Genomic DNA, 26,635 nt, shown 5'->3' with positions numbered 1-26,635 from the left:
TACCACAGTTTTTTAATCCACTCATCTGCTGATGGGCACTTAGGCTGTTTCCAAATCTTAGCTATGGTAAATTGTGCTGCTATGAACATAGGGGGTGCATATATCTTTTCTGATTGGTGTTTCTGGTTTCTTGGGATATATTCCTAGAAGTGGGATCACTGGGAGTCAAATGGGAGTTCCATTTTTAACTTTTTGAGGAAACTCCATGGGTAATTGTTAATATTTAAGCATTTTGGATATAATTTATTTTCAGGGACTTAGATGTTTTAGACAAAATTTGTACATTGCAATACAAAATCCAATGAAAACATAGGCATAGTTTATTATAACTCTGTGTTATTTGTAACATACTCCTATAGAGAGAATTGAAGACTCAGGTGACATGATAAATTTCTTCTTGCTTTGTTGCTGAGTCAAAAGCTGGTTTAAGTCTCATTTTTTTATTATCTGGAAATCTAAAATAAAATAAATTATAAAATTAAATTTTATATTGAGCTAGAAAGTAAATACACTTGCTTGGAAAGATATTATTGTTTTCTGTAATTTTCAGACATAGCTTAAAAGATGAAAAATACTTAACCTTGTGTGATATTTAACAGTAAATCTGATTTTTTAAAAAGCAATGTTTCAGAATTAGCTTATCAAGTGCTAGTTGAAATTATTCTTCATGTGTTTGAAGAATTAGATTATACTTAGCATCTTTACAATGTGGGCTCTTAATAGAAACTATTCACTTGATTTATCATACCCACTGAGTTGTTCTTCCAAGTGCTCTGAGGTGTGCTATATATTTTCCATTGTGGATCTTCTAGGGTCTCCTAAAGAAAAAAAAATTATACAATTAATGGTTTATCACAAATACAACTCAGTTATTTTGAACTTGAACCTGGGAATCCCTTTTCAGGGATATCTACCCTAAGCACTTGTATGATAAAGGTATGTTTCCCCTGTGTCACCAGGGCAGATAATATTGGCCAAAGATCACCACAACAATATCTCCCCTCCCCCCATATTTTCCTCAACAGTTGACCTTGCCACTCCCCCGAGAGGTGGAAATGAATTCCCCTCTCCTTGAGTTTGGGCTAGGCTTAGGACTCTGTCATCAACAGAACGTGGAAGAAGTAACGGCCTGACTTCTGAGGCTAACTCCTAAAAGGCTATGCAGCTTCCACTCAGTGCTCTTAGGATGCCTGCTTTGACGGAAGCCAGTCATCATATAACAAGTCCTATCGCCCTGAGACTGTCATCCTGGAGACCATGAATAGATGCTCTAGTTCAGCGGTTCTCAACCTGAACGACCCTTTCACAGGGGTTGCCTAAGACCATCGGAAAACACATATATAATTACATATTGTTTTTGATTAATCACGGGTCAAACGACCCTTTCACAGCGGTCGCCTAAGACCATCGGAAAACCCATATATAATTACATATTGTTTTTGTGATTAATCACTATGCTTTAATTATGTTCAATTTGTAACAATGAAATTGGGGGTCACCACAACATGAGGAACTGTATTAAAGGGTCGCGGCATTAGGAAGGTTGAGATCCACTGCTCTAGTTGATAGTCCCTGCTGAGCCCAGCCTTCCAGGCATCCCACCAAGGCTACAGGCTGTGAGTGAAACTGTCTCAGATTTTTCAAACCAGCCCATCTGTCAGCTGAGTACCACCATTGGGTGACCTCAAATGATAGCCAAGCCATGCTTGAATTTCTAACCCAAAGAATTTTTGTGACATAGAAAATGCAACTACAACAGCCACATGTTGGGGATATGATGACTTGTTAAAGAAACACTCAGAAGGAAAAATAATTTAGAGCAATATAAAGTACGCAAATAATGCAATGAGATATGGGAAGTTTATAGATACAAATAAACATGTTACTTAACTTCCATATCTGCCCTTCTGTTTTTGACTTGAAGCCACTGGAACTAATCTAATGAAATGCGTTTTCTCCTTGCTTATGACAAGCCTCAGTTTCCAGGTCCCCCTTCATTTCTTGTATTCTGCTTTACCTCAGGCTCTGTACATTTCCTATTTTGTCCCCATCTCGCACCCACCACAGTTCCTGAAACAGTTCACTGTGTTCTCACCCTTTACTTTCTTGCTCTAACAGAAACGTGGCTGTCCTCTGCAGACACTGCCAGTCCAGAAGCCCTTTTTGTTTTTCTTTTCCTCAGTATTCTTACCATTGGACCTGGATATGGGTAGGTGTCCTTCTCACATCCTGTTCTCCTTCAGGACCTTTGGCCTCCCTCCTCTTCCCAAAGTTCGCATGATCAGTTTATACAATCAAGTATTATGATCTAGCTACAATTGATTTTTCCATTGGCTCATTGTTACTTTTCTTAATTTAGCAATTTCAATGTACATGTAGAAGATTCTTCCACCCAGAGTCTTAATTCCTTGAGCTCCATCCTTTTAAGTCTGGACCTTCATCCACCCACAGTCATTAATTCCCATGGCCATACTTGGACTTAGTCATCACCAGAGACTGCAAGTCCCCTTCAAACTCAAGTTTCCTGTGTTTAACTACTTGACTGACAGCTTTTATCTTTTTAGATCACTCCTTCTAGGACACCAACCCCAGGAATTCTTCAAACTGGGACCTGCAATCCTACGACCTTTTCACTGTTCCTCCTCACATTAGTGAATTCTATTCCTTCTTCATACAATTTAAGTTCCAGGGTCGTTCACTCCCTTGCATTTCGCCTGACTTCCTTACCCTTCTCCCACTTTGTCATGCGAACTTCACAAAACTGTAACCTCAGTTAAATACAACTCTGCCCATTCTTCTCATGCACAGTATAGCTCAAGTGGCCTCACTTTAAATTCATGGCCAGAGACAGCAGTTGGACCCTTAATGCTTTTAGGTGATCCTATTAAACATTCCTAGTCCATTCATTCTTCTACATTCCTAGATGTCTATTTAACTCTTTTTTCTGTTTTCTCAAAACTCCAACCCTCCACAGGCATCATCATTTTCAGCTGATGATTCATTTCCTAGTTTCAAGAGGGAATAAAAAACAGTAGGAAAAACAACTTCCTCAAGTTCCATGTCAAGAGCAACTCACCCATGCTCTCTCCTCCCTGTGCTCCCTTCAAAGGCCACCCCTCTACTTCTTCACTAGATCTCATCCTCCCCTGCCCGCCACACAAGACATGACTCCAGTAACTCCTTCTGCCTCCAACATCAGTTTTTCCTCTCTATTAGATCTTCACCAGCACATAAATATTTAGTTGAAGTGACAAGCTTCAGTTCTCACCAATGAATGTGGACAGAGTGATACATTATGCTTCTGGGTCTGAGTGTTAGATGTTGGGCATTCATTTTCCCCAAAACTTTCCCTTTCCCTCAATCTTACACATGGAACTATTACCTTAGGATTCATTTTCTACCATGTAGGCGATGACGATACCCTAACTTAGTGGTTCACCACTGCAGGTGATTTTGCCCCACTGGGGAATTTGAAAATGTCTGGAGACATTTTTGGTTGTCACAACAGGTAGGTGGACTTGTTACTGGCATTTAATGGGAAGAGGTTCGGGATGCTGCTAAACATTCAACAATGCCGATCACAGCCATTTCATCTCCCTTCCGCAATAAAAAAATTCATCCAGACCAAAATGTCAACAGGGCAAGATTGAGAAACCCTGTTCTAGAGGGTGGTGAGGCAGGCAGATGGAAGGTCATGGCCCCCTGAATGTCAGTGGGGCTACCGCATTAATATAAATGGCCCACTTAAGGATGAGGAAATATATATATATTAAAACTGCTGTACTTTTGGGGCTCTTGAAACAGGAGCTTAGCTGTTACCTTAACTAGTATGTGCTAGAAGCCAATTCCAGCATGTCAGCAAGGGCTGAATCATCTGGAGTGGCTGAAGGGCATTTCCCCAAACCTGAAAAGGGATGATTGCTTGCTGCCAGACACCTTAGGGCATCTTAATCTACATGTTATTGCCTCCTACTGGCCAAACACCTGAACAGCCATAGGCGATTTTGCCAAATCTGACAATGGCCTCTGTATAGGAAACTCTGACCCTTTGAAGTGTATATCTCTGCCTCACCTCAGGACAATTTGTGTTAATAAAAAGCATGGGGTCCTGAGACAAGGAGATCTTAGTTTCTTTAGCTAGGCTCCTCTGACCCCCAAATGCCTTTCAACATTATGCTTCGTCTCTAGACTCTTTATTAAGTTACACACAGCCCCTTCTCCATATTGCTGAACCCTTCTTAATGCCGGAACAAGAACCCCGGCAAGTATGCCCTATCATTGTTTTAGGTAAAGAACCACCTTGGGGTTCTCAGTTTAATGTTTTTCATTGCATCACAACATATAGAAGCATAGTAACATCCTGGTGCCTCTTTTAGATCTAATGTCTAAAACTCAGCATTCTTGGTATGGCAGATGTAACAATCTCTCTTAAGCTGGAGAAATCCTTCCTGGATTTCCGAAATTTGAAATTGTGCCTGGGTAGCCTCAAGTAATTATTTAGCATTCATTCCCCAGATGTTGAGGAGTGGTGATTTTTATTGAGGAATATTTCCCAAGTAAATTATCTGAGAAAAATAGCTCTATCTGTAGCGATTCTTTTCAATGTAGGCCACATTTGCTAGTTTAAATAGAAGACATTAATGTTCTCTCTGTGCTAGGAAACATTAGCGATGATTAATTACATAGGGGAGCACTTTACCTCATCATTCAAGTGTTCTGATGCTTTTATTTGCAACAAGGAGAGCACCACAGGGGTGCTCACTCTTGTTTCCATCTTGGTAGACGCTCTCATTTAGATTCCTCACCTAGGTTTTCTGCTGTGAGTCTGACTGACAATGTGATTTGAGATGTTTGATCTGTAGGTCTTCAAGGAAGCTGGAAGATTAGGACCAATTCACCCCAGCAAGGGAGACCAAACCAAGACAATGTTGAGAGTGCGATAATTGCTTTTACTGTCGCCCATTTCAGTCGAAACAAGCACTAATTTGTTGCTAATATGAGGAATCTTAAATGGTAGAGTCCCTCAAGCAGGCAACAAAAGGATCTCATTTATACCACCACTTAGTCTACATTGTACCAAAGAGCAATGGAATAAGTCAGCAAATGCTGAATTGCAATAAACCTACCAAGCACCCTTTTATTTGAAAACAATGACGTATAATTTTCAAATATGTAATACAGTATTATACATAAACTTTATAAATAAACTAATATTTTTTAAATGTTATCTGTAGAAAAGTACAAATTGAAATGGAGGAGATACTACCTGGTAGTTTTGTAACTGAAAAGGTGAATTTTTATAATTTTGCCATGCAAAACATTTTTAGTGGCCGTATTCTAGAAAAAAGTAAATAATAACTCATACATAAAGGTTGTGTCAGAGTTTATAGACTTAGACCCCTGGTAATGGATTCAACCTTTCCACAACAAATCAAAAGTATTGTATGCTCACATGAATATACAGTAGTCATTACCTTAAATTTAAAACTCACTATAAACAGCAAACACATAGAGCAGGATATGAAGGCTGTATTGTATCAGTGTGGTCTGCAGAGAATTTCTTCATATGGTTTTTGCCTTGTTGAAATATATGCTGCAGTTCAAAGCTAAAGGGATTACTTCTGAATAGTCATCACAGGGGTTGATTACGTTCGTATATCATATTTAGCCGGACCCTGCAGGCTATTATTCCATTAGCCACGCTGGTTCTGCTATTGTCAAAAAGTTGATCACCTAACGTTAAAAAACTGTGCTTTCTGTTGACCTTATCAAAATGATGCAAAAGGTTTTGTTAAAAAATAAAATAGACTGTGTTTTATGAAAACAATTAAGAATAAATGCTATGTATACAAATGCTTATATCTTATGGGTGCTTTTAGCATTATGCCATGAAGAGATTCTATTTTGCTTTAGCATTTCAGCACATTCTACTTGAAGTCATAGATTCAATTTTAGTAGAAACAATACTTTTTTTTCATTGATAGCAGAGAGTCTCAGAAACTGATTTCTGAAAGAAAAAAAAAAGCCTTTCCCTCCTTCCCATGTATTCAAATCATATAAAATTAAAACCATGGAAGTAAGCCCACTATATTAATATTAATACAATGGTATAACTACAATGGCCTAATTACAATATGGTTTTATAAGGCAACTATACTAAGGAGAAAAGAGTTTTGTTTGAGGAAATATGTATATAAATTGAAAATTTGCCCTGGCCAGTGTTTCTCAGTGGTTAGAGCATTGGCCCTCACACCAAAGGGTTTGATTCCCAGTCAAGGTCACATGCCTGGGCTACAGGTTTGATCCCCAGCTGAGGTGTTTGGGAGGCAACCAATTGATGTGATGTGTCTCTCTCACATTGATTTTTCTTCTCCCTCCCTCTCTCTCTCTCTCTCTCTCTCTCCTCCCTCTCTCCTTTCCACTCTCTCTTAAAAAATCAATGGAAACATATCCTCTGGTGAGGATTTAAAAAAAAGAAAGAAAATTTGTCATTCACACTTGATAATGATAAAATAACTTCAAATAAATAAATAAGCATTTATTTATTATTCTTTAGACAATGGTTATGTAGTTTCAGTCATTTAATCATAACAGTTAATTTTTTTTTAAAGAAGTGAGTTAAATATATATTCTTATAAACCCTGAATCCCATTACCAATTTAAAACATGATTTGATAAGTTTGACTTTTAACCCATGGTATCATAAATTAGCTATAGGTGAAGTACCGAAATGATGGTATAACTTTGAAAAAGATATTGACAGTTATGGCTTTATTATTTTAAAGAACCTACATAAAACTTTTACTAGAATCAGGTTACAAAAGCTGTCCTTTGGGAACAAAGATGATTTTGAAGCGATCTCCGTTGAACAGCCAGTTTCTGAACATGCTCCCAGAGCGGTGGCGGATTGGCATAGACTCATATGTCCTTTTCCGCATGCTCCTCCTTGTAACTGATGGTGTGGAAAATGTCTGGTCAGGGACAGAGCCTGCCATCCTGGAGCACAGCCAGGCGCTAATTTTGGCCTCATTAGCTCTGTTCTCTAATTGACTGAACTTTTCAGCAAGTGGAAGTTTCCTAATATTTCTTGTACTTGGTTGCCTTTAGCCACTCCACTTGATACTCACAGCAGAGGAGTGGGTATCAGTCGGGAGGAAACAGATGGCACATTCAACTGGGAGTCTGAAGAGACTAATGAACGGACTACTGAGAGGTGAGGGCAGGGCTGAGGAACCAACAAGGGATGCGGAAACACCCAGCACCTTGCCATGAAGGGATGCCATGCCATCATCTTCCCTGGGGCTGAAGGTAAAGGGGGAGAGGATGGTGTTATTGCACCCTGAGTGAGAAACGGAGGTTTAGAAAAGGGGTCAGCCAGTAGAATCCAGAAGCAGCAGTTGTAGAGAGTCACCACTGCAGAACTGAACTGAAGTCAGGGGCAGAGAAATAATCCCCAGACTTCTTTACCTTCCTCACCTCTGATATCCTGCTGGCGACTCCCTTTGGACTGATCCAAACCAGGAAGCCAGAGGCAAGTGAACCTGTGAGATGCAGTCTGAAGTCAGTGTCCTGTGACACAGAGCAAAGTGGGACAACGGATCTTGGTGTGTGTGTGTGTGTGTGTGTGTGTGTGTGTGTGTGTGTGTGTGTGAAATAGCATATAACAATCACAAAATGAAATTTAGTCACAGGAAGAGCAGTTTATTTGTCCATGTACTTGATGCTAGTGTATAATTTGCTGCTTCTCTTTTCCTTCTCTTTCCCTTTTCCTTCCCCCACTCCACATTTTTGGGTGTGTGTGTGTGTGTGTGTGGGGGGTGTAATATTGGTTTCTCATTCATCTTGTCATGGACTTCTCATCTAACAGTTCTGTAAAAATTCTATAAACCGAAGCCTGAGATTATAGACTTAATCTCACTCTACTAAGAAAATGTATAAGTTGTTTCCTAGTAAGACTCTCCTACTTTTTGTAAACAAACAGAAAGGTAATTTGTTCTGTGCTTTGAAGTTGAGGTTATGATGTGGTTATTCCATAGCTGGTGAGTATAACAGTCAAGATATAAACTTTTAAGGCGGGACACATATTTTAAGTTTGGGCAGATTCTTTCAAGTGTCAAAACTGACATGTACTCTTCATATTACAGATTCTGGTATATAGCAATTCCCTTTCCAAAGGGTTTTGTTAATATTTGAAGCCAACGAAAATTTATACAAGGATCAGAAGTATATTCTAACTCAAAAATAGGGGTTCTTTTCTTTCCTGTAAGCATCATTATCTTAAATAGGTGGAATGGGGTTAGGCCTGGAAGTATTGAAGATACCATATTAGCACAAAATTATACTGAATTTCTTCTTCTGGATATTGAAACTTTAATGAGAGTTTCTCCTTTAAATCTGTCAATCTATGTAGATGCTAAATACTTTCTTAAGGTAAATAAATACAATGTTGATGTCTTCATACTGTTCATTTTATTTCTCCTGCTAATGCTACATTACAAATTCTGCATTTTTTTCCTAGTCAAGAACAGAAATCAGTTTACCCTCTTTCTTGAAACAATACCTCCATCAGCTCCACCAAAATCCTTGAACAAAATATAGAAAACAATGATTTTGAAGACACTGGACCTGAGATAACAAAAGTCAGTGATTCCTGAAAGATAGGAAACAAGCAATATGAGCCCTATGATTGCCCAGCTTGCTGCCTTGAGGAAGCTTCCAGTCATGGCTCAGAGAGGGAGAACCCAGGGAGAGCCCAGAGAACTTCCTTAGTTGAGGAGATGAAGCTGAGAGGCTGGGGAGACCCAGGCAAAAATAAATCAATCAAGACTGACACAGTCATTAGAAACCCGTGTGCTGGAGAGGAGAAAGTTGCACACAGAATCCTGGAGATCTGTGAAGGCCACCTGCAAATATTCAGCAAAGGACAGGTCACAGCATATATGTGAGGAAACTACTCAAGGATGAGGAAAGAACAATGCAAAAGAATGTCAATGAACAGTATATGGTGTTCACAGAAGGCTAGGAATGCTCCTTGTTGTCACCAGCCAGAACAGAAAAACTCGTAATTCACAGGGCATTGGGTAGAGTACCCAGAAAGTTCTTGACTAAGAGGTGGGGAATAATTACCCCTACACAAAAGCTTTCTCTGACCCCACCTAACAGATCTCAAAAGAAAACCCAAAAGGAGCAAAATGTTTCCAGATAACTTTATTGCATCTCTGAACAAAGCTCAAGAATATTTACAGGACTAAAAAAGTATCCAGCACCAAAAATAAGGCAAAAATCAAAATGTTTGTAATCTAATAAAAACTACAAACTATGAAAGGAAGCATAATGAGGAGAAAAATAAGTCAATCAAGACTGACAGTCATTAGAATTTGGAACAAACACATTGAAAGTTATTGTAGCTGTATTTTAGACATTAAAGAATGTTTAGAGATATGGAAGGTAAAATGAAAGAAAGCGTTAGTGAAATTGTGAAGACAGTAAAAACTACCTGAAATAAGAAAAAAAAGATCAAAAATTAAAAAGATGAATGGAGCATCAGTGAGTTGTAGGACAGCTTCAGACAGCATACTATATATGTTATTGGAGTTCTGGAAGATGATGGGTGAATAATTTAAAAAATTAAAATTAATGAATATCACAAACCCACAGATCTAAAGTAAAAGAAAATTAGAATACTAAAAAATGCAATACCCTGTCAAACTTAGACTACTATACCCAGTAAAAATATCTTTAAAAAATGAATGCATCATGGACACAGATAACGATGTGCTAATTGTTGGGGAGAAGAGGGTTTGTAGAGGTAGAAGATGATATGGGGGGGATAAAGGGTAATGGAAAACAAATAAAATTTAAAAATGAATACAAAATAAAGACTTTCTGAGAAACAAAGCTGAAGCAATCCATCAGCAGTAAACAGCACTACAAGAAATGATTAAGTCCTCAGGCAGAAGAAAAATGACACCAGATGGAAATCTGAATCTATGCTAAGAAATAAAAAACATCAGAAATAGTAAGTACATGAATGAATAAAAAATATATTTTTTTAATTTAAAAATTTCTTCAAGTAACATTTGATTATTTAAACAAAATAATACTAATAGATTGTGGAGTTTAAAAGTATAATATATGATAACAACACTGCAAAGACTGGGAGGGGAGAAATAGAAGTATGCTTCTCAAGGTTCTTATCTCTATTAGAGCCCTGGTGCATGAAATTCGTGCACTGGAGGAAGGGGGTTGCCTCAGTCTGGCCTGAGCCCTCTTGCAGTCCGGGAGCCCTTGGGGGATTTCTGACTGATGGCTTAGGCCCGCTCCTCATGGGGAGCTGGACTGAGCTGCCAGATGGACATCCTTAGCACTGCTGCGGAGGTGGGAGAGGCTCCCACCACCACCACTACACTCGCCAGCCATGAGCCCGGCTTCTGGCTGAGCAGTGCTGCTCCTGTGGGAGCGCACTGACCACCAGGGGGCAGTTCCTGTGTTGAACGTCTGCCTCCTGGTGATCAGTGCATGTCATAGCGACTGGTCGTTCCACTGTTCGGCTGATTTGCATATTAGCCTTTTCTTATATAGGATGCTAAATGGTCTAATGTCACGTGAAGGTAAACTGTGATAAATTAAGGATATATGCTGATCATTACTTTTGTTTTCACATTTTAGTTTATACTTTTTGTTTTATCTATTTTGGTTAAAAAGAAAAAACTCTCAAGATTTGAAAATCATCATATCTCAAATCTAAAAATGAGGAAATCTACCTCTAATTTAAACCTTCATTTGAAAATCTATCTTGCTTATATATTTTCCTGAACTGAAGCTTGAGGATGAATTAATGACTTAAAAGCAGTGACAATTTTATTATCACTCTCAAAGTTTAATTGTCCTTGACCAAATTAGGTGAAATGTAATATCCTATATACTAGTAATAAAACCCTAATATGCAAATCGACCAAATGGCGGAATGACTGCTATGATGCGCACTGACCAACAGGGGCAGACACTCAACACAGGAGCTGCCCCCTGGTGGTCAGTGCGCTCCCACAGGGGCAGCACTGCTCAACCAGAAGCAGGGCTCACGACTGGTGAGAGCAGCGGCGGTGGCAGGAGCCTCTCCTGCCTTCGCTGCAGGTGGGCGGTAAGAAGCAAGGGGTCCCAGACTGCGAGAGAGCACAGGCCGGGCTGAGGAACCTCCCTAATGCACGAAATTTCATGCACTGGGCCTCTAGTATGTAATATAAATCTAAATACTGGTAGAAGATTTGGATTTTTTTTCTGGTGCTTTTATAAAAATAATAGTGTTTGGAAAACACACAAACTCCATGCTTTTTTCATGAACAGACTTCTTGAGAACAAAGGAGTGTATAGGAGCTAACATTTTCAATAAATAATTTAGAGATGTAAAAATTAATATTTTTTGCAAAACATGAATTTTCCAATGTACTCTGTGATTTTCAAACAAAAGATGCTATAGGTATACAATATCCAGTCCAAATATTATGAGTCAATATGGACCTTGTCAGCAGCAAAGTTTCTAGTAAATTCTAGTTCCTAGAAATAGATCTTCCTTGAAAAACCAAAACAATTCTCCCACCAGTATTATCAGGAGCTTGTTAGGAATGCAGACCTAGTAAATTAGAATCCACATTTTAAAAGGATCTCAAGGTGATTCATTTTCTCATTAACATTTGAGACTCATCTATATATACTAGAGGCCCGGTGCATGAATTTGTGTACCAGTGGGATACCTCGACCTGGCCTGTGGGATAGGGCCGAAACCAGCTCTTTGACATCCCCTGAGGGGTCCCGCATTGTGAGAGGGAGCAGGCCAGGCCAAGGAACCCCACCAGTGCACGATCGGGGTCAGGGAGAGATGTGGGAGGTTGGCCAGCCAGGGAGGGACCACAGGAGGGCTCCAGGGCGTGTCCAGCCTGTCTCGCTCAGTCCCTATCGGCCAGAGCCCCAGCAGCAAGCTAGCTTACTGGTCAGAGTGTCTGCCCCCTGGTGGTCAGTGTACATCATAGCGAGCAATTGAGTGGCCTTAGCATATCATTAGCATATATGCTTTGATTGGTTGAACAGATAACTGGATGACCCAGCACTTAGCATATTAGGCTTTTATTATATAGGATAAAAGCCTAAGTGACCATTCGACTGTTGGACCGGTAGCTATGACACGCACTGACCACCAGGGGGCAGATGCTCAATGCACAGGCATGGAAACATGGAATAGACTGATGAATTTCAGAGGGAAGGGGGTCAGCGGAGGGTGGGAAGAGATGAACCAAAGATCTTATATGCATACTAGAGGCCTGGTGTAGGGATTCGTACACTGGTGGGGTCCCTCGGCCTGACCTGTGGGGATCGGGCTGAAACTGGCAGTCTGACATCCCCCGAGGGGTCCCGATTGCAAGAGGGTGCAGGCCAGGCCAAGGGACCCCACTGGTGCATGAATCTGTACACTGGGCCTCTAGTTGTTTTATATAAGCTTACTCTTACTTATACTATTTAAGGTAGGAGCAAAATGGCATACTCTGTAAAAGGTGAAGTAATAGCTACTTGTCTTGTTTAGTTGTAACATTCAGATCATAAGTAGAAATTAAATTTGTTTCCATGGATTGAGAATGTATGCTGTACTAGGGAATGTAATTGGGACTTTTTTAAAAAACCTCTCAACCACCTTATGCTCCAGGTATTATTATCCCTGCTTTACAGAAAGGGAAACCAAAGGTTGGAGAGGTTAACTTGCTCCATATCACTCATATATGACTGGCTCAGTGGAGATTCAAACCCAGGTTGGATTGGATCCAAAGGCCATGCTCCTTTAAAGAAGTCTTTTTTTTTTTTTGTATTGAATCTATTGGTCAATTTAGTGACACTGGTCAATAAAACCACACATGTTTCAAGTGCACAGCTTTATAACACACCATCTGCATACTGCATGGTGTGCTCACCAACCAAAGTCAAGTCTCTTACTGCCACCATTTATCTCCTCTTTGCCCTCTTCCACCACCCCCCTTCCCTCTGGCAATCACCACATTGCTGTCTGTATCTACGATGTCTTTTTTTCTCTTAACCCCTTCACCTTTTTCACCCAGGCCCCAACCCCATTCCCTTCTGACAGCTGTCAGTCTGTTCTATGTATCTATGATTCTGGTTCTATTTTGTTAGGTTATTTTATTCATTAGATTCCACATAATCATATGGTATGTGTCATCCATGCTCCTAACTTTTATACTCATTCTTACTCCAGTGAATTCAGAAGGAAGGTGAGTAACAAGAAAGGCTCCAGGCAACTCAATGTGTTGGGCATGGAGAGGCTGATTTATCTGACTTTGTGGAGAAAGCCTATTTAGTTCTTAATCGTTATTTGTCTATTTAATTTCTTGTCTTCTAGAGACTGCTTCTAATGCAGCAGTTTAAAAAATTGCCACGTGCCCCAGGGATGTCCCTGCAGACCACTCGTCTGACACATAGGCCAGGACAACTGAGCTTGGACTAATCCTAATCCAGGGTTTGCATCATGTGAGTTGTTGCTGCCTTTATTTCATTATACTTTGACTGGACCCCTAATGGATTCGGCTTCATAAAGTCAGGAAAAGAGGGGAAGAAAGCAATTTATTCATGTTTTCACGGGAGCTCACTGCAGACATGAAATTTCTCTAAAAATGCAAATCATTTGGTGCAACACAAGTGAAACTGGGGAGCTAAAGCTCTTAGAGGAAAGCGCTTTCCCAGGGCTAATGTTTTTATGCCAAGTGATTGAATAAATCGATCCATTTATTACAACATCTTCACTTAAGTATTTTATCCCTAGATGAATGTGTGTAAGGGTACCAGAGGACTTTTCTTTATCACTACGAAAATTGATTACACTTGTTAATTTGGCTTTTAATCTTAGGTATATCAAAATAAATACCATAAACAAGTGTAGAAGAAATCAATATAGATCTCTTCAATATCAGATTGATCAAAAAAGGATTTAGTAAGACTCTAAGATGTAAAATAGTAATGTACAAACTAAGCCCTTACTTATGTAATATGACTTTGGACGAGCACATGACTGAAAGAAACTATTTCTGAAAATAGAAATGGTGCACTTTCGTTGCATTAAGGAAAAATCCCCAGAAGGCCTACCTATCCAAGGTATCTAATGTGAACATTCGTTTTTAAAAGATTTCTTGTCTTTTGTCCAGCCATTCTTGTTAATTCACGGGACACCATATCACAGATTTTTTTTATATATGCTGCATAAAGTGAAAATTACACTTAACCAGTGTAAGGTTGGTCATAAAAAATAGATAAAACAACACTCTTAAAAGCCAAGATATCACAAGGAAAGGCTATCAGTCATTCTTGTAGAGAAGGTGAGGACAATGAGAAATAAAAATCATACACAAAGACTCCTGAAATGCTACTTAGAACAGGCCTGGGCCAATACGACGTGTGCTTTGCAGCACCCAAGCAGCAAGCCAATTGCTCAGCCAACACTCATTTGATGAAGCGTATTTCTTGTTTCACTTGTATAATAATGAAAGAGACAGAGATTCAGGCTACTCCACTCTCAGAATGACGCAAATTTTAACTTTTCCAGTAGTGGGTAGAGTTTATGTTGAACACACACTGTGTCTCTCAACTGGTAACCTCTATTCATTTGTCATTCATTCAACAGATAGTCACTGAGCACCCAGCAAGTGAAAAACATTTGTGGGATAGATTCTAGGGTACAGATTGTGTTCAAGTTAGATGGGCTCAGGAGTACATGGTAGAGGGGGGCAGTGGGGCGCTCTGTCTCCAATCATGGCATCTTTCTTTGGATTAGTGCCTGGACTTCAGAGGGGAAATGAGAGTTTTATGTATAATTTCTTAAAGCAATTAATTTAGAATAATCTAGTAAGGGGCACAAGGTTTCAAAACAAAACAAAACAAAACAAAACAAAACACATTAAGACATTAACCGAAGACATTTAAATGCTTGTCTCAGGAAAATATAAGACTGCTGGGTTTTCCATGGTAGGACTCAGATTCTTTGATGGCTTGGTTAGTTGGTAAAAAATTTGGAAAATGGAGAATCTCTGTGGTAGAAACTATATCCTCAACATGTGCACATTATCCATCTGTGCATATGTTTTGACTTTAGATAAGTAGAAGTCATTTTTGAAAACCCTTTTAACCACTGAGAAACACTGGCCAGGGCAGAAATGATATATATTTTTTATGCATAATTGCTTCAAATAATTTAAAAGTTAAGTTTATATAAATACTTTAGTGTTTCCTTCCTGTCTTTATAAAAGAAGTTTTCAGCTACACAAATTATCTTAATTTTTAAAAATTCAGTGTATTAAAGAGCAAAGAGAGTATCATGTCCCCTTTCCCCATTTTAGTTCTGTAACTGCAGTGTGCATGGGCATAGAGGGGAGGAGAGAGAAATAGCAGAGTTGGAAGGATGTTTTTCCTTACTACACAAATAATCTCCATTCCAATTTACCTTCTTTGGCTCCATTACACTGTGGTTGGAGGGGAAAAGGTGCTATGTCTTAAAACCAGACATATTTTCTGTGGAAAGACCTATATACATTATGCTTTAATAATGGGAAGAGATTAAAAATGATAATGATGCATATTCAGATGATAAAAGTTACTGGAAAAAAACTATTTTTATGGCTAATCCCATGTGGATGAATTAAGGTAAAGAAAAATAATAAAAATAGGTTTTTCAGTGATAAGACTATTAAATTTATATGTAATGTATAAATATTTAATATATACATAATATAAATATATAGACATAATATAAACATATTTTAATATATTAAATTTATATAATATCAATATAAAATACATAAAAATATATAGTCATCAATCTTGCTGTTTTTATCTGACTTGAAAAGCTGGGAATAAAAAAACTCAAATGGTCTACTTTACAGTGTGGTGGGTTGCTCCAGCATCATACAGCATCTAATCACATATATTGGGAAAGTCAGGAAAATTATACATCAACTTGAATAGAGTCCCTTATATCTATACAGCTACACTACCTATTTAAACCCTTTCCCTAACACAGTCTCTGCCCTCATATCTCAGTTATATCTTACTTGGGCTGACCTGCTTTCTTATTTAAATATTGTCACATAGTTACACTTCCCGATTTGCTACCTGTTATCTTGCTCAACATTGAGTAGTATTTGTCATTAAGATGATATACAAACAATGCATTTGGAATGATATTAAAGAGGCCTCCAAAAGGTCACTTTTTCTAAACTATAAAGTATAAACTAAATGTAGTAAAGGGGTTTAAACTTCAGGATGTAAAATGAATAAACAGTCTGTTTGTATTGACACTAGAGAGGAAGAATTTTATTAAGTCATCTGTAAAATGATGAAAAAATAATAGGCCCCACTATAGACAGAATGTTTGAGCCCTCTCAAAATTCACATATTAAATCCTCACACCCACCATGATGGATGATATTTAGAGGTGAAGACTTTGGTGATTAGGTCATGAGGGTGGAGCCCTCATAGATGGGATTAGTGACCTTATGAATAAGGCCCCAGAAAGCTTTTCACCCCTTCCACCACAATAGGACACAGTGAAAGAACAGCTATCTAAGAGCCAACAGTGGGTGCTCACCACTGAATCTGCCAGCACCTTGATCTTAGACTTCTCAGCCTCCAGGACTGTGAAAAATAGATTCCTGTTGTGTATAAGCCTCCCCGTCTATGATATTTTGGTTACAGCAGCTCAATAGACTGCTCTAAGAATTATGTAATTACTAGAGGTCTGGTGCACGGAATTTGTGCACAGGTAGGGTCCCTAGACCTGGCCAGTGATCAGGGCCAATCTGTGAGCTGACTGGCAGGGTGATCGGGGCCCCCACTCACACCTGCCTTGGCTTGGCACCACCTGCTCACCTGCTCCAACATCCCACTGTGGTCCTGTTCTCATCAGGGCCCATTGGGGCCGGCAGTGCCTCCACTGCTGCCTGCTGCCAGTGCCATGTTGCCGACGCCCATCATGTTCCATGCTGCCCCCTGGTGGTCAGCTTACATGACTGGTCAGTCGAACTCCCGCCCACGGGGACAATTTGCATATTAGCCTTTTATTATATAGGATTCCCTGCATGTCATATTCTTTACTTCAAAAGTTATGTTTTGATAAATGACACATTCACATGGTACTTCTTTTTTTTGAAGGTTGGACAGTGAAAAGTCTATTCAAAACCCCTGGTCCCCAGCTACTTACTTCTCCTCCCTAGAGGCAATCACTGTTTCTGTTTATTGGGTATCCTTTCAGAAACATCCCATGCATATGTAAAAGGATAAAAGAATATATATTCACATAAAAGTGAACCTACATTGCCATGTCATTATCACCCAAAGTCCATAGATTTCATCAGGGTTCACCCTTGGTATTGCAATTCTATGGGTTTTGACACAAATATAATGACATGTACCCACCAGAATCATACAGAATAGTTTTGCTGCCCTCTGTGCTTTCCTTATTCATCCTTCCCACAACCCTAATCCCTGGAAACCACTACTTTTTACTGTTTCCATAGTTTTGCATTTTCCAGAATACCATGTAGTAGGAATAAGATAGTGTGTTAGCTTTTCAGATTGGTTTCTTTCACTTAGTAACATGCATTCAAGTTTCCTCCATGTTTTACCATGGCTTGATAGCTCATTTCTTTTTAGCACTGAGTAATATTTCATTTTCTGAATGTACCACACTTTATTAATCCATTCTCCTACTGATCAAAGTAAAGGTTAAATTATATTATGCTACATATATAAAACATCTTGGAATATAATTTTTTTTTCAGAAGAGATTTTAATGGAAATATAAAATGAAAAAAAGATAACGGAAAACACAATGCGAAATAAATTTCTCAGACAGGACTTTTTTTCCTGCAGAAGCATTAGCTAACTTCTCAGCCTGACATCATGAGAGAGGTCAGTCCTCAGGCCCTGATCCCTTTACTCTTCACCTACATTAGTCAAAGACCTTTTGTCCTAGCAGGAAAGGCAGGCAAGTCTCGAAATCTCATGTGGAAATTGTTCTCAGGAGCAGGGCTTTTTAAAGAAAGAAAACACAAGAAACCTTGAAAAGCATAACAGGCCTTAGGAGGGTGGGAGAATGCGACATAGTTAATTCCACCAAGACAATCAGATTCCATCTGAATATGTGTTTGCAATGCTCTAACTTGGAAATGTCTATGACCTCACCTACGGATCACGGAAAATAAGCGCCTGGCCATGCTCTGCCCAAGGTACAGTCACTGTTTTCAAGCTCAAAACAGATATTGATTTTCATTTCAAACTCTGATGCCAAAATTAGCAGTGTCAGGTTGCATTAGAGGTAGATGGCTCACAGAGTTCAAAAGGGAACAAACTGCACAGCCAGACTGTTTTTCCGGGTTATTTTTTCTTCTCATGTCCTCAGACAACAAAGCACTGCATTCGAGACACCCTTCGGTTTTATGGAGCCCAAAGAAATATTCAGTCCAATTCCTCAGTGCATCGGTTTCCATCAAGGGTCAGTTTGGGGGTGAATACATCTAGTTTGAGGATTATTATAGATTGCTTTGATTTTCTTCTGCTGGGCATTTTGCTTATTTAGCTTTTGAAAACTCAAACTTTGTATAGCAGTTTGAATTGACAGAGCAGTTAATCTACACTGCCCCATGAAGGGTGTGGGCAGCACCGTCGCTGAATTATGGCATCAGCAGCAAGTGGTTCCTTTTGCATCTGGGATTGGCTGAATGGAAATAACTACAGACTGGGCTGGGGAGAGCTCCCCTCACAGGAAGCAGCTAATCAAAGGAACAGGTAGAACCCTGTTCTTGGAGTAAATGCCCTCACACCTGTAATGAAGAAGGTTTTTGTTAGATGTCTCCCATGCAGAGATGTGTGTGTGTGTGTGTGTGTGTGTGTGTGTGTGTGTGTGTGTGTGAGAGAGAGAGAAGAGAGAGAGAGAGAGAGAGAAAGAGAGAGAGAAAGGCAGAGGAGAGAAATGAAGAATGAATAGGTGTACAGTGACAGAGAGAGAACTTAGAGGTTCCTCAAATATAGATTTTCCAGGTCAAAGAGATTTATCTAGTAAATGCCTGCAAGTTTCCCACACTGTCTTCTCATGTACATTCTAGTTCCCCAAAGGCTCAGCACAGGGGTTGGTTCTCCCCAAGCACAGCATGGAGATGCAGTAAGGACCTCTGTTCAGCAGGATGGTGGCAGCCTGTGTGCCCCTACAGGTGGCACGCGAGCCTTTCTCATCACTGCCACGGCCTCTTGTCATCTGCTTACTTGTCTGTATAGGAGCTCTTTGATGGCAGGGATTGCGTTTTTTCATTTTATATTTCCAGGGCCTAGGAAATACCTGGCTTATAATTCATACTCAAGTAAAGGTTACCCCTGCAGGGAGGTGTGAGTATGTATTAGAGGTGGAGACAGAGAGTGGTCCCCCAACCCTTTCATATTTCAGGAGTGAAAATCTGAAAAATGAAGAGGAAAGTGGAAAGGAATTCCTTGTCATTCTTCATCAAAAGCCCACTTACCCAGATTCAGAGAGCAAATGCTTATTGAACATCAACACCCAGAGGCCTGGTGTGGGTGCTGGACTACCCCCGATTTTGATCAAGCACTTGCCATATCCACAGTGGGGATATCAGACAAAGGGTCTGAGAAGACAGTGGCAGAAGTTGGTGGACGGATGGGGAAGGCAGGAGCGGGGCGAGAGCCTGGAGGAAAAAGGGCAGAGGGCACTCTGAGTCAAGTGAGAGAAAGTAGAAGAAATGTGTTGGCAAGAACCAAAGGCTCCTGGAAACAGACGAGGAACAGGAAATGGTGGCAGGTGGGGAGAGCACCCCTGGTCATGGAGCTGGGACTGGCACGAGATGTTGGGTGTGGAGGGCGACACTTCAGCGTGGTTAGTCACAGTGGTCTTTGTCCGCTGTAGCAGCAAAGGTTGGCTGGGCAACAGATAGAGAGGAAATGAAGAATTCCTCTTCCTTCCTGTTTTAAACAGAGCTTCGCTAATGTCTGAACTCTAGACTACAGTTTAGCTATTAACTACAGTCATGCTCAATGCTCCACAGGTGGAAGGCTACCTAAACTACCTCTGACAGAGCAATCCTTGTATTTTTAGAAACCCCAGGCCTTCTGATATAAAACGAAGTGCTCTTCTGCCCACCCTACCTGGACTCACACTGTACTGATGCTTTCAATAATTGATGGAACAGCGTGGTCAAGTGTCGGGAGTGTGGAGTACATAAAGACTACTCGATGTTCCGAAATATACCGTGTCAGGTTGAGAATTCAAATGTTACTCTAAAGATGGTTTTGGAAAATATTTTTTTCTTTTGCCTGTCATGCTGGCCTCTAGGGCTCACGCGAAAGCAAAGGGCACTGTTACCTCCCAATCCATTTCCCTTTTTGTCCAAAGAATATCACCACAGGAAAACCTATCCGCAAAGAGATACTTCTCTTTCTGCATGGCAGGTGGGGAGCGCAGCTACTTTACTCTGCCTAAACTCCCAGCTCGGCGACTGCCGTGAGAGAAAGAAGCTCAGTCTCCTAGAGCGTGGCGCTCATGTGTGCGCGCTAGCCTTCAGCTTGTAGCTCCTCTGTACCAGCCCTGGGGGAGGATAGATTTTATAAATAAAATATTTGTGAACAGCAGTAGTCACAGCATTATTACAAACTTAAAAAATGATATCAAAGGGCATGGTTACATGAAGTGAGCAACAAGTCAGTGCTTGCTTCTTGGCACCATCCGGGGCTACAACGCCGCACAGGACTCGCTAGGAGTATCCAACAAGGATGCAGACTCGGAGGAGAAATTAGAGATGGTACAATGTCCCAAATTCCAAATGCACTTTGCTGATGTTCCAACTGGCTTAGCGTTAGGGTGTTAGGTTTTTTTATTTGTGAAGTAATTGCTCAGTTTGATGCTGAATCTAACTTCAAGAAATTAAAGTAGTCATGGTTTTCCGTTTTGTTTGATCCTGTTGCAAATATGCAGCACAGTGGACTAACGGTTTAAAGTATTTCCCAGGTAATTCTAGTTTAAACTACAGTAGTACTTTTAGGGAATTTTGATGTGTTGGTGGAGGAGGGGAGTGGGTTCTCCCCCCGGCCCTCCCTGAGGTGAAAGAGAGTGTGTTTAGAGAAATGCTGGGGGCAAGAGTCTCTCACTGCCCAATTCCGTAGATGGGTCTGGTTTCTGCTCCCTTCTAGACGTGGTGAAGGTGTAAATTGAAGGTACTGCATCAACAGCTCCAAATGGAGCTCAAAGAATGACCCAGAACTAAGTCTAGCCTATTCCAGAAGCTTGTTTATCTCTGAAAGCTTCAATTCAAAAAGACTTTTTGGCCAAAGAACATAGATGCATAACCCATAGACACAGACAACTGTGTGGTGATGGCCAGAGGGAAGGGGAGTGGGAGCTGGGTGGAGGTGGGGGAAATGGGGATATTTGTAATAGTATCAACAATAAAGATAAATAAAAAAGACTTGTCTTATTAAAATGAATGCATATCTCCTGCCTCAACATATTCTAGTTTACTGAAATTCAACTTTCTTGTTTCAACAGAATTAGGCTCTATGATTTTCTTCAGCAAAATCTTTAGTCAGCTTCAGATGTATACTTACTTTATCATGCTCATGCTTTTGAGATCTTATTAAGGAGATATTACATGTATGAAATTTTAAATGATACATACTATAGGTAGCATTAGCAAAACAGAATAAAACGAGGTATCTGGATTTTGGCCAAAAGGTATTGTGGTTAGACTAACAAAATTTTAACTGTTGAGGGAGATGTCCATGAGAATACAGGGGTAGATCTCTAACAGGATTAAGAAAAGTTGCCTCTATATGGACAAGTTAATTTTCAATATAAACTAACCATCTTCTGTACCATTTAATCACAAATACATTCTTAGATGGTTAGCAGCTGCATGGTGCCTTTATCTCTTTTTATAATCTAGGAAATAAACCCCAATTACACAAATTGGAGTAGGTCAATTAAAGAACACAAGGGCATAAAGATTATGAAAAGGATTCTCTTGTGTCACAAATTATTCATGAAAAACAATTCTTCCTCTGCTATTCTTTAGTAATTGGTAATCTTTCTAGAACAAATATATTCAGGTAAGCGTCCCATGCACACTTCGTACAATGCATGCATAATCGATGTTGAAATAAGAGCTGGATGTTGGTGAATGATATTTTTTGATCCAGGGGGTCAAAGCTGCCGTGTATTCCTCTGGGTAAGATGTAGAAGTTGCAGGAGATTTTAGTTGAGTATTATCCCTCAACAGATTTTTTTTTTCAATAGACTTGTCTCTGTGCTCCCTTTTCCTAACTCTTTCTTTAGTGGTGTGGTATACATAATTTAAATAACCAGGGAATGTCTCTGGGCTCAAAACCACCTGCTGGCTTATATTAGTGAATTAATGGTGATTTATCTGAGTTACTAATTTCAGTGGAGCTGATTGCCTTTAGGAACTTGGGAAACATTGTAAGAATTCTGATTAAAATTATGCGTTTGAGACAGACGATCTGCTTAAAAGGCTTTTAAAAATGTTGCATATTAGCAGGTTAAAAAAAACAAAACTGCCAAATCAATGACCTTGTGTTGTTTTGTGGCTCAGACTATGTCACATGACAGCTTGCTTTCCTTTGCGGTTTAATTTTTATCACTGTCGGCTTTTCCTCATTTTGTCTCTTACATTAGGGTTTATTTGCCTTCAACTACTTGAAAAATAGAACTGATCTGGAATCCAGAGAGCTTAATCATTTTCACAAAAACTAATACAGTAGATTCATTTTAGCCAAACTATGTGTCAGGCAGACCTGATTCCCGGGGCCTGAATGTATGAATTTAATGGTGATATAACATCTGTGGTAGAAATATAATAGAAAGCTCTCAGCAGTATATCTATAGAATCGGTGCAATTTCTTTTTCTCTCTGCTGGTTTCAATGCCTCTTAAGGCAACATAGTTTGTAGACAACAAAAGCTGGCCATCTCTCTTTATTGTAATCTCACTGTTATTACAGTCAACCAAGAATCACCCCCTTAGATAAAGTCTATAGTAGCCAATTATTACATACACAATTGGGGTTCACTGAGACATTAATTCTATTAACTGTGTTCAGTTTTTATTTCAGGAAAGTGTGCAGGAGTGAGCACATGATTACTGCTTTTGAGACTTTTGGATTCAGGAATAGATTATCTAACTTAGTCAACCCCTGCAATTCCCCTTCCCTCCCACAAAAAAAAGTAATGCAAGTAATGATACAATGCATACTGTGCTTAATGTATCTATATTTTCAGTTTCCACTTAGTAATGCATGCATATATTTTAAGAAAGAAGGTGCTTTCCACACATGCACATTATTAAAAACTTTAACTATTGAAAAATAGTCATAAAAGAATTCAGGGCTACAAATAAAAGGTGAGAATTGAGTTCTCAGTGACCACAGACCGTAGGCTGTCTGGTTTATGAAACACTAAGTATAATGTCCTATTTGTTCTTATTTCTGATACACTTGTAGGACATGAACACCTTTCTATCTTTTTAAAATATAAACAATACTAGAGGCCTGGTGCACAAAATTCATGCACTTGGGAGGTGGGTGGTCTCTCAGCCTGGCCTGTGCCCTCTCGCAGTCTGGGAGCCCTCAGGGGACATCCTTAGCACTGCCGTGGAGGTGGGAGAGGCTCCAGTCACTGCTGCTGTGCTCGCCAGCCGTGAGCCCGTCTTCTGGCTGAGCAGCACTCCCCCTGTGGGAGCTCACTGACCACCAGGGGGCAGTTCCTGTGTTGAGCGTCTGCCCTCTGGTGGTCAGTGTGTGTCATAGCGACTGGTCATTCTGCCGTTTGGTCAATTTGCATATTAGCCTTTTATTATATAGGATAAGCCCACATTCTACATCAGCTATCAAAGCTGACAACCAAACAGAGCTTTGATATTGAAATTCTGAGCTGTAAATGTGTAGCTGAAGCATATTTCTGGATTTGGGGCTCACAGTCAGTTCCCCAGGGATAACGCTGAATGACATTAATTCTCTGTTGCTTGTGCTCTGCTTCTGATATTCCCCTCCCCATCCCAACTATTTAAGTAAATGAGAATCTCTTCTTAATCTCTTTATCAACTTCAGGTTGAAGAGTCATATTCTTGGGGATATGATGATAATTGTTTCTGATCACCTCCATATATGCTCAGTTCTATTGCTGACTTTTAGTAAAAGTAAGGCATTGTTGTTGATGGCAATCCCAAATGTGTTAAATGCTTTAACCCCAGTGTGGTGTCGGATATGGTAGAACATACCATCTCCAAGGTAAGGTTAATGTAAGTATTGTGAGATAGTAAAGGGTTTATTAAAGGTGATGAGCAATTGAATTTAGGCTAGGACTGTTAATGAAGGGGTGGGGAAACTTTTTTCTGCCAAAGGCCATTTGAATATTTATAACATCATTTGTGGGCCATGCAAAATTATCAACTTAAAGATTAGCCTGCTATATTTGGTCAAACATTTAATTAACTCACCCCTGATGCCTTGGCAGGGCCAGGCCAAATGATTTCATGGGCCTTATATGGTTCTGGGGTTGGACGTTCCCCACTTTTGTCTTAAGGCAATACAACGAGTAGGTGTACTTATCTCAACACTTTCAGATAGATTTAGTTAAATGACACATGTTTTAAAAGGTAAAATTGTTCAATGGTTAACTGGTTGACGGCAGAGAGAATAGCAGGATGTCAGAAACAGGAGCAATATCAGTCTTTATCTTAGTCACCATCAGTGAGATCTGAAAGTGAAAGTCATAGACCACGACCTCCAAACTTGCTACGCTTATAGACTTGACCAAAAAGCCTCTATTTTTTCAACCTGCACCTTAATTATTTTTCAGAGATGGCACATTCATATTTAAAGGCTGACTCCAAGCAAGTTCTAAACTTTGTTCTAGAGAAAAGATCACACTATGCAACATAACGATATTTGCAGAGTGCAAAGTGCAGGATATAATCCAAAAACATCTTAATCACACCATTTTTTTTAAAGTTTAACATCTGGAGTGGAAGTTCTTGGTGATTTCTAACACTCAGAACTAGTTTGGCATTAAGTATTCAATCACCTTGTGATCGGTTCCATTTCAAGAGGGGTAGAGGGGAGAAAATAGACTCCAAATCATAGCTACTGTCTTGTGCAGGGTTCTTATTAAAAACAGCATATTCCTGTAGCCCAGAGGCTGACAGCTTCTTCCAAAGCAGAAGCTCTGCTCTAAGCTAACCTCAAGGGGCTACTCGAGAGAGATGCAGCCTTCACCCCTCTCTGGGGGGTGGGGGGAGGGAGCTGATAGTATCATATTCAATCACAACTCCAAGCCTCAGTCCTCCCAATAAGTAATATTCCTTAAGGCATTACTGACACACAGTTCCCTGGTTAATTGGTTTATAAGTATTTCAATAAGAATAATTAATTTTAAAAAGGAAAAACACTTGAACGTAGAATCCATTTAGGAGAGTGCATATACCTAGGTTCAGTTAGGTAAGAGGTTTTTCTTTTTTAAAAATAAATCATGTTCAAGCATAAATATAATTTGCTTCTATTACATCACTAGTGCTTGACATTTTATCTACAGATGATCAAAATATAGTAAAGGGATCCCCTCCAGACTGGGTTCCCTAACGATGTTAGCAAAGCAATCCTTGGAGATATGAGGCTAAGGGACGGGAATGTGCTGGACAAAGTCAGTTCAAAAAGGACGGTCATGGCCTGAGGTGCCACTAACGTGAGGGGCTTTCCTATTCTCTGATAAAAGTGACAGCAACTAGAAGAGGGGTGTTTCCTTCTTTTTATCTCCCCGGGAAGAACATCAGTTTCCAATTTACTGATTAGACTATTTTGCTTTTTGTGCACAGGCTTGTTGGCTTTCAGTCTGGACATAAGCAATATTTATGTATTTTTATATGTGTTACCAAAAAAACCCCTTCGTATGTTACTTTATTATTTTGTAGAAAAAATGCAATGAAAAGTTTAAAAGAATTTTAGGGCTTATTTAAAAACAGCTAGCCTTATCTATCTTAGAGGCATGTACATACACTAGATACATTTAAAAGGGTAATTGTCTGCTATTTTAAAAACTTAGAACATTACATCCTTAATATAAGAAAAAGAGAGAAGTGTATGTATTAAGGCTAATTCACTTGTAAGACATAATTTTAATGGAAAGCAATTCTTGATAAAGTCAAGTTATAATTTAAAGGCCTAGTTATTTTTTGTTTAAAGAAACAAAAAAAAAATCACAAGTTAACATTTAAATTAAATACATTTAATTTTCCAGGTGTTAATTTTTAAAACAAAGAATGGGCTAAATTTGGAACTAAAGCTCTAATTTTCATCTTATCTATGAAAATGAAAGCATTTGATATCATTTCTTCCTGAAAGTTTCTCTGTGTATAAGTACTAGTAGATGGTCCTTTGGGGATACCAAGGTATTCCTTGTCCCTACGTCAGCACTAACACAGTTGATTTGCTTTGTAACATAGCCCCACACCAGGTGGATCGATTAGATAGACAGACTTCAAAAGACAGGCAGGCCTTGGCATTTGCCCAGGTTTACCATTT

The 26,635-nt window shown here is 39.5% G+C and overlaps 1 protein-coding gene across 1 annotated transcript in view; it reads right to left on the bottom strand.

Annotated features, from left to right (window-relative positions):
• Nucleotides 1-204: 204 nt before the first annotated feature.
• TTC29 (tetratricopeptide repeat domain 29) overlaps nucleotides 205-26,635 on the bottom strand; it is a 167,584-nt gene continuing 141,153 nt past the window's right edge. Inside the window, exons 12-13 of the mRNA XM_014538502.1 lie at nucleotides 749-818; nucleotides 205-455 (exon numbers count right to left, since the gene is read on the bottom strand). Of these exons, the coding sequence (XP_014393988.1) occupies nucleotides 784-818 (35 nt within the window). The 3' untranslated portion in view covers nucleotides 205-455; nucleotides 749-783. The remainder of the gene's footprint in view (nucleotides 456-748; nucleotides 819-26,635) is intronic.

This window comes from Myotis brandtii, unplaced genomic scaffold (assembly GCF_000412655.1).
Source record: "Myotis brandtii unplaced genomic scaffold, ASM41265v1 scaffold192, whole genome shotgun sequence".
Taxonomy (NCBI): domain Eukaryota; kingdom Metazoa; phylum Chordata; class Mammalia; order Chiroptera; family Vespertilionidae; genus Myotis; species Myotis brandtii.
The sequence above is the reverse complement of the archived record's forward strand: the minus strand, read 5'-3'. Positions and strand labels throughout refer to the sequence as shown.